The 13,858-nt window shown below is 34.4% G+C and overlaps 1 protein-coding gene across 1 annotated transcript; it reads right to left on the bottom strand.

Moving 5' to 3' along the window:
* Positions 1-602: 602 nt before the first annotated feature.
* On the bottom strand, positions 603-8,058 carry LOC143606646 (acyl-coenzyme A oxidase 3, peroxisomal-like). The gene is made up of 12 exons (XM_077082344.1): positions 7,877-8,058; positions 2,512-2,629; positions 2,326-2,433; positions 2,061-2,233; positions 1,875-1,974; positions 1,698-1,772; positions 1,489-1,619; positions 1,275-1,410; positions 1,082-1,201; positions 864-1,010; positions 742-795; positions 603-650 (listed from the first exon to the last, which is right to left on the bottom strand). The coding sequence occupies exons 1-12, from the start codon at positions 8,056-8,058 to the stop codon at positions 603-605; spliced, it is 1,392 nt and encodes a 463-aa protein (XP_076938459.1).
* Between the last annotated feature and the right edge of the window lie 5,800 nt (positions 8,059-13,858).

Genomic DNA, 13,858 nt, shown 5'->3' with positions numbered 1-13,858 from the left:
TTCATAATCATGAATATATGTTTATGTTATTACTATTAAATATAGAAACTTGTTCGGAAGAGACCGAGGCATATTGCCGCACCATTGAATATGAAATGGATGTGGAAGAGGTAATAATATTTATAAAATTTACTATTTTTGTAACATAGCTTTTATTCTTTTAACTTGGTTGATTTATTGATAAATATTCTTAATGTAGGTAGGTACTAAAGAAAGTGGCACGACGACTTTGGATGATTTGGTTTGATTTGGTATTTAGATTTGGTCGCAAGTTTGTAGTTTGTGTATTTGGCATGATTTTTCGGCCATGTAGACTTGGTTTTATTTCCTTTGTAACACATTGTTTCAGCTTTCATGTGTGTGATGCAGAAGTTTATTTCGATAAATGTTCAGTTATGTGATGAACCAATTTCGGGTCGGGTCGGATCGGTTTCGGGTTTTCGGGTTCGGGGACGGGGCGGGTCGGGGGGGTACAAAAAACCAAACGGGGAATCCCCGATTTAAACCCGACGGGTAATGGGGCGGGTACGGGGATGGTTTTTGGTTTCGGGTTCGGGTTCGGGTTAAGCAAAACCCGCCCCAAACCCGCCCCGTTGCCATTCCTAGTCTAACGGTACAAATACACGAACAACAGGATCAACACGTATTAACTTTATTTGAAAAAAAAAAAAAAACTAGAAATGAATTTACCACTGTAAATATATGCTCTTTGCTTTCTCCGAAAGCTTGGTGTGGTGAGACTTCTGTAACAAACCGTTGCAATAGATCTCTCTCTCGAAGGCGAAAGATATCGGTCTGCAACCAAAATGAACATATTTTAATAATAACAATAACATAAACAATAATCAGAAGTAGACTATTACTTGAAATTGAGCGATCCTGAGTGTAGAGCTTGTAAGACGAGTTGGGATAACCGGAGCATGTTCATTCAAGTGTTCGAGTCCCAAACCTTTAATTGGTTTGTTACGTTTCTTGGCTGCTAAAAACTCAGCCAGCAGTGCCTTACTAATCTGAGTTCGCATATGTAAATCATATTACATTAATCCTAAAATATAATTAAAAAAAACAAATTCATTTTTACCTGTTGCATCAAAACATTGTTGTCACCTTCAAAAGTCAGTTGCACATCAGACTCGCTTTTTAACTGACCGACATGATTTTCGGTTTTTATTCCTTGCCCGCCACACGCTTCTCGACATTCCTGAAAATTGTAAATCCTGTAAGTTAAGATATTATAAGAAAATGTTCTATGAGGAATTATAGTTATAATTAACCTGAAGTGTTCGAATGCAATGCCAGGTTGCAACGGCCTTGAGTGCACTAGAAACGACATGAACGGTTTTTATTGATTCGGGTGTTCTTTTCACGTATATCATCTTTAAATAGTTGGAAGCAAAACTCAAAGCGTATCTGCCAAAAAACCATAAATAGTTTATTATCATTTCACATATACCATTTTATCATAAGACATATTTATTTGTTTCTTACGTCTTTGCAAGAAGAGGTAATAACCGCCTTTGATGACTAGGATAATCGAGCAGAAGAACTTCAGGTTCGTTTGGTTTAATCGAAAATGCCCGTCTTGATAAAGCGTACCTTATTGCAGTTGCTAAACCAACCTAAAAATAATAAGCAACACAAATAATAATAAAACTTATAGCTAATGTAACACATGATAAACAGGTAGATCATAGTACCTTTGCTGTGTTCATTGAACTTGCAGCAATCGTTACACGACCCGAAGTCAAAGGGGCCAAAAATGCCGCAAATCTCTGAAACCAAATATTAAATATAAATTAAGTAAAACTTAAAAACATTTTTTTTTGTTTCGTCTTTAAATAAATACATATAAAGTTTTAGAAAAATTCACTAACCTGATCCGGATCTTTAATTGCACTCAAATATTTCCCGTCTGGTGACACATCAGCAACCGAATTCAACAAGTTCTCTCTTGGTATCCGAAAATTGTCAAACCTGAAACACGTATCGGGTCAAACGGGCCAGTCAACTTAACACAGACATCTAAAACTAACACAGTATATAATGATTTCGGTTCGTACCAGATTCGACCATTATCAACACCATTTAAACCAATTTTATGTCCACAATCAGCAATAAGAACATTTGGACATACGTTTCCGTTTTCATCCCTGATCTGGGCTATAAAAGCATGCACTCCTTCATTCACACCATTGATTTCAAGTTGTGAGAAAACAATAGTATGTGTAGCATGCTGAAAACATAATGAAAACAGAGTTATTATATTATTTAAAATTTATCATACAATAGAATAAAGAAAATACTGTAATAATTATTAAGTCTTACATTAGCTGCACCGCCAATCCAGTACTTCTGAGCAGATTCACATGGAGTGTTGATGATAAACTCACCAGTACTTGCATCATATCTAGTTATTGTTTCAATGCCTCTAACCTACAAAACAACACATGACACGTTAAATTTAATAAACCAACGACATAAACAAAAATATGTATAAAAAACGTTACATACATTGCTTCCGTGGCCTAATTCGGTCATTGCAAAACAACCTTTGACTTCATAAGTCTCAGTTGGCTTGAACCATTTATCATGGTGGCGCTTTGTCCCCATGAAACGAAGCGCACCGCCCCTGAAATTATCATAGATTGTTAAATCCATTGTAATAAAACAAGATGGCCCATTAACTCATTTTAGGGGTGTTCTTCGGGTTAAAATTTCAAGTTTTGGGTTTTTCGGGTTCAGGTTAAAGCAACATATTAGTTTACAATGTCAAAATTAAAAACCAACATACTCAGAAAAAGAGTAAAATTTTAACAAAAACCAACAAAGGTTTAGTAAAACCAATAGATAAAACACCAAGACTCAATTTCATTTTAGTTTACCTTACAAATCGTTTATTCTCAACACTTAAGTTTTACACTTTTAACTAAAAATCCCAAAATGAAAGACTAAGCCTTGATTTATTTGGTTTTGTTTAATCTTTTTTTATTTTCCTCTAACACCATTGTTAATCCGAGCCTTTGCAATCTAGGACGTGCGTGCTAAACCGAAACTTTTGGTTCGTCTTCTTGAAGAACTTCTAAGTCTTCCCGGTTTCATCTTTCCAAGTGAGTAGTCTCGCTCTCCGTTTTGGGGGTAGCTTGTATAGCCTTGTTCCAAACTAAATGTTTTAAGACTTAGATCCTCAAAACCATAATTCTAGATTATGTGTTATGTAGATAACTTGCTCATTATTGTTATATGCCTCATATGGACTAAGTGTTTATTTAATGTTGTTGTTGGACTAAGTGTTTATTTAATGTTGTTGTTGTGCCTCGCCCCTGATTATCATAGATTGTTAAAACTAGAGGTGTACAAAAAAACCGGTTCCTGGAACCGAACCGGTGGACCCGAACCGGACCCGAACCGGTTCCTACCCGTTTTTTGTAGGAACCGGACCCTATCTGATTCAACCCGATGATCCGTGACCGGTTCTTGCATTTCTGAGTGGGGGCGGGTAGGAACCGGAACCGAACCGGAACCGGTTCTGGAACCGAACCATCCGGAACCGGTTCCTAACCGGTTCTATCCGTTGGATCGAATATAGCCGTTGGAAATCGTTTTTTTAGCCGTTTTTTGACCGTTGGGGTCAAAAATAGCCGTTTTTTGGCTCCCCCAAGCACCCCACTACTAGTATAAATAGGTATTTGGTGTCATGGGTTCATCACAACACTCAAAACGCAAACCCGAACGCAAAAAAATACAAAAAAACGCTATTACAACGTTTTGAGTTCTCTAATATCTTGTTTTCTCTTCTTCTATATTCATATTTGTTGTTATGGCTGCCTCACAATCATCGGTTGGTCAAGGTTCCAACGCCGAACCAAGTTTCGTTCGTATTGTACCTCATAATCGTAATCAAGAGATTTGGTGCAATTGGAATTTGGTTGAATTTAGTGACCATTCATTGAAGGCTCGGTGCAAGTTTTGTGGGATTTATTTAAACCCACTTTCGAATTCAAATTTGAAGAAACACATCGAAAAACCGTATTGCAAGGCGTTGAAAAAGAACGTCGATTCGCAACAGACGCAAATGGATAGTGAAGGCGGAATATTTACATACCAAATTGATCGAGTTCAAGATCGTACGGCGAAGTTTGTGATTCAAGAAGCTTTGCCGTTTAGCCACTTCGACAACCCTCGCTTAACCGCCATGATTCGAGATACGCTTCAACCACAATACACTCACGTAAGTCGTCATATTCTTAAACGTTATTGTTTAAAATTGTGGAAGAAGGCCAAAGAGGTACTAATTGCATATTTTGAAAATATAAATACGGGAATAAACTTAACTAGTGATGTTTGGTCGGCTCCACATGGTCTACCCGAATCTTATCTTTGTGTCACCGCTCATTGGGTAGACTCGTCATCGTGGGAAATGATGAAACGCACCATTGCTTTCGAACTCTTTGAGTATCCACATACGGGAGATAATTTGTTTGAAATTTTAAATTATGTTATAAAAATTTATAAACTAGAAAATAAAATATTTTCAATGGCATTTGATAACGCGTCGAATAATACATCGGCGGTTGATAAATTAAAATTAAAATATACGCCGATTTGCAATGGTGTATTTTTTCACTCAAGGTGTGTTGCACATATCATTAATTTAATCGTGCAAGACGGACTTGCTTCGGATGAGGTTACATCGGTTATAAACGATTTTAGACTAATGATACATGAAGTTTTTAAGAAAAGTAAAAAAAGACAAATGGAATATAGAAAATTTTGTAAAGATACGGGAAGAAAAGCTTTGGGAGCTAATTGGGATGTACCTCATCGATGGAATTCCACTTGCATAATGTTTCAAAGTGCTTTGAAACAAAGAGAAACTTTACAAATGTTTCATTCTAGTCTTGCCGAGAATGATTTGGCAATCCCCTTTTCAAATGAGAAATGAGAAATTATCAATGACTTATCGACTTTTCTTGAAGTTTTTAAAACATCAACTACGAAACTATCGGGAACGTATTATCCGACAAGTCCCTTGGTTCTTTCGGAGTTATTTTTAATCGTTAACAATCTTAAAGAATTTGAAAATAAAAGTCCAATGTTTTCAAACATCATATTACCAATGAAGTTTAAATTAAAAAAATACTTTCTTGAATTGCCACCGGTTTTTACTTGCGCCGCCGCTTTAAACCCAATGTTAAATGTTACGGGGGTTGAATGTGTGATAGACGAAATTTTTTCAGCCTTAGATATGCATGAAGTTGACCCAAACTTTTCAACAGAGGCAAAAAATGATTTTAACTTGAATTTTAAATTTATGTATGACTTTTATTTAAATAAATATGGGTCAAACATACGCATGCCTATGCCGGGGGGGTCTTCATCAAGTTCAAGTGCTACTAGAGTACGAGATCCCATGATTAGCCTTATGAACACCGTTCGCAACGTAACGGCTAAAAAACAAAGGGGTAACACCCCTTCAAGCGAACTAGGAATGTATAGTGCAAATGATTACTCTACCGGTTTATCCGAAGAGGAATATGGCACTTTTGATGTTTTGGCTTGGTGGAAGGTAAAGGAAACCGAGTTTCCGATTCTTGCCACCATGGCCCGTGATTTACTAACCGTCCAAGCTTCTACGGTAGCTTCGGAATCCGCTTTTTCTCTTAGTGGCAGGGTAATATCGGTGAGAAGAACAAGACTAAATTCGGAGTCGGTGGAGATGTGCATTTGCTTAAAGGATCACTTGGACTCAATCGATCGTATTCAACACGTAACCACTCTCGAAGATGAAACACCACTTGTGTTCGAGTGCACGACGAACAAGAAGGCATTTCTACAAGTAATTCCGAGAAAGAAGTCGCCGCTCAATAATTACGACGAACAAGAAGGCTTTTCTAGAAATAATATGTCACAACTTTATATTTATAAGTTTAATGTTCCCACTGATGAGTATTCCTCATCAGTTAATTGTTTATTTTTATGTTAATTGTTTTTTTTATTTTTCATGTTATACAAATACGAATCGTAGTTTAGAATCCAAATCGCAAACGAAAAACGAAAAAAAAAAAAAAAAAATTTACACTGTAACCGGTTGGAACCGGTTACGGTACAGGAACCGGTAAGAACCGGTTAGATAGGTTAGGGGTCCGAGGGTGGGAGAACCGGTTCGGTTCCCTAACCGGTTCGAGCCTGGAACCGGTTTAAAAGGGGGTTTTGAATATAGGAACCGGTTAGGAACCGGTTCCGGTTCCTAGTCCCAAACCGTTTTGAACATGCCTAGTTAAAACCATTAAAATAAAACTAGATGGCCCATCAACTCATTTATGGTGCTCTTCGGATTAAAATTTCAGGTTTCGAGTTTTTTAGGTTCAGATAATACACAAAAATTAAAAAAGCTACAACACTAAAATTAAAGCAACATATTAATCTTCACTCACTCGTAACGTAATTAACCAAATAATAAACCAACATAATCCATAAAATAGTAAAAGATAACAAAATTCAACAATACAAAAAAAATCCAACATTATCGCCGATCAACCATAAATTGAATAAAATGCAAACATAAACGAATTTTCAAGTTAACTAGAATACATAGAGTTTTTTGGCTAGAATGCAAACAAAATCGTCATACGTCTTGAATGTGAACTGAATCACTATATCATGTTTTTTAAATGAAAATGAAAATTGTACTCGGGTTTTTCAGGTTGACCCGAAACCCTGAATTCACACCAATAATTGAACCCGAATTCATACACTTCGAGTCAGTGTTTTCTCAGGTTAAGGTCCATGGTTCGGATTCGGGTTTAGAGTTTTATCGGGTCGGGTTTGGTTGAAAGTGACAAAACAAAAACCCAAAAGTCGAACACACAAATTACTAAAATTAATAAACAAAATTACTAATTAAATATAATCCAAGTTTTGAAAAGGAAAAAAAGTCAGCTAATTTTGTAACATATAACAAATAGTAGAGATCGCAATCTTGAACCAAAGCATCTCAAATGTTGTTTTGAGAATTATATGGGTTGGTTTGGTAACGTATCTAACTAAATGGGTTAAAATGAATCACTTGAAATTCCACATGGGTATTTTTAGGTCAAAATGGATCAACAAATTTAAAGAAATGGGTCGATATGAGTTAGTGTCCTAAGGAAACGTGGCAGGTTTCGGACCGGAACGGCTTGGGTTTCAGTTTTTTAATTTGTATTTTTTTTTGTTCGAATTCGAATTCGTTATTGGTTTTTTGTTTCATTTTGGTCGTATTTAGCTTTTTTAGTTTCGATTTGATCAATTTTTTCGGTTTCAATCGATTCAGTTCGTTTTCTCGGTTTCTTTTTTTTTTCTTCGAACAAGGACAACGATTAGAAACATTTTAGTTTTTTTACTTTTCTTTTGTTTTTGATTCATATGTTGAGCTATGATTTTTTATGAATTATTTTTTTAAAGGGTTTTTAAATACAATCCATTTAAACATGTTCCCACCCGGGCCTGTTTTGACCCAGACTCGGACCCATTCCGATCACTATGGTAGGCTCAAATTAAAATAATTATATATGTTTAAAAAACAAAGAATTCTTATTGTTTAAACCCAATTAGCCAATTTGTTTAAGGTCATTTTTAATTAAAAAAAATATATAATTGCACAACCCAATGTTTAGTTGCACACCCAGACCCGTTCTAACCCGTTCTCACCCTGACCCGTTTCAACTTGACCCTTTCGACACCCGGACCCATTCCGACCCAAACCAAAACAACCTTTTCTTTTAACTGGCCCGTTCCGACCCAGACCCGTTCTAACCCGTTTTAACCCATGACCTGTTTTGACCCGACCCGACCCTTTTGCCACCCCTTAAGCAAAAGTAAAAAACTTAAAGCATACCATAACTGGAAATGAACACCTTGCTTAACCCCTAACGAAGGATCAAAAACAATAACAGTTTCCCCCACTGCAAACCTCCACAAATCCCCATCCGGACCCGGTTTCTCAAACCACCCGTCAAACAAACCCGAATCCCTCAAATACCCGATTCGCCTCATCGTCATCTCTCTTTGCTGCTCCATCGACTGGTTAAAATCCGGTGTAATAAACACCTTGCCACCTTTGTTTTTAGGACAAAATAGAGGCTCTGTATCATTAAATTAAACACATGATCAATTATATCAACACTTTGTCCGTCTAATAGTTTACGTAGTGATTTGGTGTTGAATGTTGGTGGTGGTTCTGTTAGCTCCGGTCGGGTGTAGTTGAGACATGGGGTGACGTGGAGGATATCGGTGGTGGTGGTGGTTGGAGGTGGTCGTAGATGATTTGGGTTCGGAAATTGATGCGATCCATTAATGGGTTTTGAAATTAAGATGAAGAAGATATTAATGTTATGTAAAGATGAAGAAGACGAAGAGTTGGTAGTTGCGTTTGTGCATGGGCGTTAAAGAGAATGGGAAATGGGAAGGAGTAATGTGTACTACGAGAGCATTATTTTGACTAGGTGGTTTAAAATAATATATATTGACATCAAATAAATGTAACTTTGTTATTAATAGGATCGGGTTTGTCATTTAAAATGAAATAACGGCACAGCTTGTTGTCCGCTTATTCATCTCGTGTAATTGGATCCTTTTATTTAATGTATGTTCATACAAAAAACAATAATAATAATAATAATAATAATAATAATAATTTGGTATCGGTTTGAATTGTTATATTTGTATGGGACATGCGTACTATAGTAAATAACTAAATATTATGGTTATTATGTAGTATGTTATCTTTTTAACTAAAAATAATTATAACAATATTGTATTTAAATTAAAGTCAACAAAATGTTATTATAATGTATTTTTTTTAAATGTTATTGTATGAAAAGGTTAGAGTATTTACAATCTATCCATCGTGTGAGTGGTAATTTTATTATGTATAGAGTATTTTAAGGTGTAGTTAGTGAACGAGGAAGAATATGTAATGATTGTTTTTGTATATTTGAAAAGTTATTATTCACCTTCTATTTTTTTAATATTTTTTAAAAGTGATTGTGGGTGAAGGAAATATGAAAAATTAGGGTTGTCCAAACTACTCGTCGATTGACGATCGCTCGCCGCTTGCTTGGAAATTGCTAAAAAAATGCTCGTTTGATTTTGGCTCGGTTTGGAAAGGAGCCGTTTGGTTCGGTTTGAAAGCAAGCCAAGCACGAGCAAAGCCTCGCTCGGTTAGGTTTGGTTCGTTTTGCTCTAATTATGTTTTATTTATATATATATATATATATATATATATATATATATATATATATATATATATATATATATATATATATTATGTATATATAAAAATATATATTATATTTTTAGTTTTTAAAATTTCTCTCTTTTGTGTTGACTTCAAAATTCAAATTTAAACAATAGCCACTCGTTTTATATATGTTTTCTTGTTAACTATGAGTTTTAAACATTTTAAAGTTGGAAGTTAACATTTTAGAGTTGAAAGTCTTGAATTAATGAAATTTTGGGGTTTTAGAAATTTAAAATTGAAACCTTTGTACGAAATCAAGCCGAACCAAGCAGTTCGGTTTCAAACCAAATCAACTTCAAGCATTAAAAATATTGCTCGTTTATTTAAATTCAATCTGCTCGGCTTAACCCAGTATGAGCAAGCGTGCGTTCAGTTCTACTCGATTCGTGAACAACCTTAATGGTAATGATAAAAATATAAAAAGTATTATTTAATTGATACAAAACGAGAAAATATAGTGTTTTTTAAAATAATTTTAAAGTGAATTTTAACCATATTTTAAGAGTAATAACAACTTAACTACATATATTTTAGATAGCAAGGTTGTCTATATATTTTTGGATAAGTTACTGTCACACGTCGACTAAAGGCGGCGGAACATGCCGAGATGCAACGGATTGCTCAAGAACACAAGATACTATTAAAAGGACAATATTTATACAACTCATTAATTTCATTCAATCATCAAAAGTAACACATCTTGTTCATACAAAATAACACCAAATATAAGAATTTAATTATTCATTCTTCTAATAACTTAAACGGTCTCAAAATAAGATAGCATCTATAAACTCCAATCAACCAATAATCAAACCTGTAACAATGCATAAAATAATATTTGTCAACATGAATGTTGGTGAGCAATTTCATAGTTTTGAGTATATATATAATATGAGGCAAAATCCACAACTCGTATATGAAACTATAAATAAAAGCAGCAATTGTGGTATATAAATCATAAATAAATGAGGATTATTTCTAGTCGGTAACAATCGACATAATCGGATAATGAGGCCATATTCTATTAGCACAAGGCTAAAGTAGTTAGGGGTGCATATGATCATACTTATTGAGGCTTAACAACAACATAAAAATAAACACTCGTGCGCGTAAAGCATATGAAACATATAACACACAATAGAGCAAGTATTCTAAGTATCATACAACCTAGAGTTTGTGGTTTGAGGATGGAGTATTATAAATCATTCTTGTTTTGAATAGGTATGCATGTTACCCTCAAAGTATGAAAAGGAAAACGAGGGATGAAATGTACTCACGTGAAATAAGTAACTTGAGGGATTAGTTTGCGGTAAAACGGAAAGGTTAGTTCAACGAGCAAGACCTAGATTAAAAAGGGTCTTTAGTTAGTGGATGAACTTAAAAGCTTTAAAGTAAAATAACATGACAAGTAAGATAAATATTAAAGTCTGAGGGTTTAAGCGTAAATACATAAGAATTAAAGTAATGGTTTTAGAAAAGTAAGTTTACTCGAAATCGGGTCTCGGTATTCTATTCATTAGTTTTACTTAACCTTTGTTAAGTAAGTATTTGGGTATAATTTCGATATTACAAGACCCTTTATTAAATAGATACTAAGACGAGATTTTACGAGTGTTCGGATTTGTCGGTTCGAGTCTTGATAATTGGTCAACCCGAAGTCGAGATTCCAAAGTGACAAATGTTATGAGATAAGTCAATGAAAACAAAAGAAACTTGACCAAGTGTGTAGTTCTATTAGGAAGAACCTTAACGTTCGTTAAGCGAGTGTTTGGCTTTGTCGGTCCAAACTTGTTATAAGATCAAATTAGATACAACATACCAAGTATTTTGAGAAAACAATTAAAATTAGTTTATAATATAGTTTTAAAGAAAAATATGAGATTCGGCGGCCCAAAACACAACTAGTGTGTCTTAAGCGAGTGAACTCGGTTTAGTTCGGTCTTGATTCGGTCCTTGACTCGGTATAAGACCAAGGATGGTTACCACATATCCGATAACATAGAACTTATTATAATAAACTTATAAATGATAATATTCAAGTCTTACATACAACATGTAAATAATAAAGTATTTAAACAAAAGTTTGGTTTTGGTTCGGTCCTTGACTCGGAATGAAACCGAATGGTTGCCACACACCCAATACCATATAACTCATTAAAATGATTTGGAAACTAAAGTAATTAGAAAGTAAACAACAATAGAAAACAGACATAAATTAAAGTGTTTAACAAGGACTATAATAGTCCTCCATGAAGCCTTGCCTAACAATACACCTAAACCGACCATGGACAGAGAAAGGAAAGCCAATGAAACAAGTGGAGTATGTTTTAAACAAGCTATAATAACAAGCTTTAGTTAACAAGTGTTAATTAGAAACAAAGATTAGAAGTAGTTTGACCTTGAGAAGTCAAACTATCAAGAGTTTGAAGAAGAATACTTAGATCTAGATTGGGGAGAGTTTGAGGTGAATGACCAAACCAAAATGGGATGCATTAGTCTTGTTTATATAGGGAAAGAGTAAAGGGTTGGCCATAATATTGCTTTCAAGAGTTACATGCATTAGGATAGGTTAAAATGGTTAAACTTGGTGGATGGTGGTGGAAAAAGTAAGAGTTATCCATTAGTTTAAAACATTCCTTTAGCTTTGGTTGTTTGGCGATTTGGGTCCCTAAGATTCGTTTTAAGTCGTTTTTATTAATAAAAGGGTGTTTTAAGGCACCATAAATGGTGTTTTCTTGATCCTGAAATTGTAACATTCGTCAATTTTCGGACCCGAAAACACGACTCGTTTTAAATTATTTATTTATTTATGTAATATTATTATTACCCGGACTATCGTTGTTCGTCATTAATTTATTAATCATTTTGATAATTAATTTTTACCCGACACTCGGTTTTGATTATGTTTATTAATTGAATCTTTATAACTATTTGATTAGTACGAAAACCACCCATAACATGTGTTTTTGCCTCTTCTGTCTCCACACCCAAACATCAAGGCCCAAATAGCAAATATTATTCAACCTTCCTTCCCTCCTCTTCTCCCTCTCACCTCTCCGCCAACATATCCCCCCCCTCCAATTTCGGACTGATTTACGCGTAATTGACCTTTCCCAATCAATTCCTTACCTTAATCCGATCCTACCGACATCCTAAACTTGGTAAACTATGAACAATTGACAGCTAAGAACACTAAAACAAACCGCGGACTAATTGACTCCTAAAACACTATATAAACTAGTTTATATTTCAATTAAACTCGTCCACAACATCTTACAACCATCGCTAACCTTTACCCCATAATTAATTGGAGTATCGTGACCTATTGATATCCCGTTCATCACCATCTTTGGCCGGCCTGTTTCATCATTATTTTACCCATTGCAGATCGTTAACGAGGTAATTGTTTACATCATTTTGATCGCGATATAGTATAGATCAAAAGCCCCATCACTGATTTGATTATCAGTGACGGGATTGATCAATTATATTCTTAGGGTTTTGTTTAATCAAGCTGATAGGATCTGCTGATGTATTTAATAAATGATTTCTTTTGTTAACCATTCGTCTGTGTAGCTCAGTTGGTTCGGCGTATATTGGAGTTTCACATCAGCGGCCATGGCGCGGGTTCGAGTCCTGGCCATGGCAGATCGTCTTTTATTTATTTATTTATTTTTAGTTTTTGTTTTGATTGTTTATTGAATCTAAAGGGTTTCATAATTAAATATAGTTAATATTGAATATAAAATAAAATTTATTCTAGTGAAACCGACATTCTAACTAATCACGTTTCCGAATCTTGATTAAGCCATATATGTGTATATATATTATATAAAATACTTTTTTTTATTTAACAACAATAACAATAATAATACTAATCATAAAAGAATAGCGTAAACTATAAAGGACTCCAAGGTTCTTTTAAATTGATTTGTAACCATTACGTCGTGTCGTATTTTTTTTTTTACTATTTCTACCCTTTAGTTATATTATTTACAAACTTTTGATAATTAAACTAATAGTATTTTATAAAAATGTACGTAAACCCTATCAATTCCTAAATCGGCCATACGCCTTGTTATTATTTCATTAATCTTAATTAATTATATTATTATTAACTAGGAACTTTTGCCGACGTATCCCAAGGTGCTCGACCTTTTCTATCTTAATATTTACCGCCATCTCATATTCGTTAATCCACTCGTTAAGGTGAGTTTACATATCCCCCTTTTTTCATCTTTTATATTTTGGGGGTAACATGTATACTTTATTTTACTCATTTTTTCGCATCTATTCAAAACACAATTCAATATATGTTTATGTGTAATTGTTTATTTTATGTTTGGTGGTTGGTATCTCATCCTCATCTATCCTCATCTAGTATGATCATACATTTACCCAAGTACGTTGATTTCGTATCAATAAGAACGGGTCCACATCTATTTAGTTGTTTACATTTTCATAAGAATTTCAATACTCATCATTTACATATGAATTGTGAATTAACTCTCTCTCTCTCTCTATATATAAAACTAAAACTTATGTATTCTCACCAACATTCGTGTTGACAAACTCTAT

The sequence above is a fragment of the Bidens hawaiensis genome, unplaced genomic scaffold (assembly GCF_021521415.1).
Source record: "Bidens hawaiensis isolate Kalapana, Puna unplaced genomic scaffold, B.hawaiensis_p1.1 tig00076370_1, whole genome shotgun sequence".
NCBI classification, from domain to species: Eukaryota; Viridiplantae; Streptophyta; class Magnoliopsida; order Asterales; family Asteraceae; genus Bidens; species Bidens hawaiensis.
Note: the sequence above shows the minus strand (reverse complement) of the source record. Positions and strands in the feature narration are given on the sequence as shown.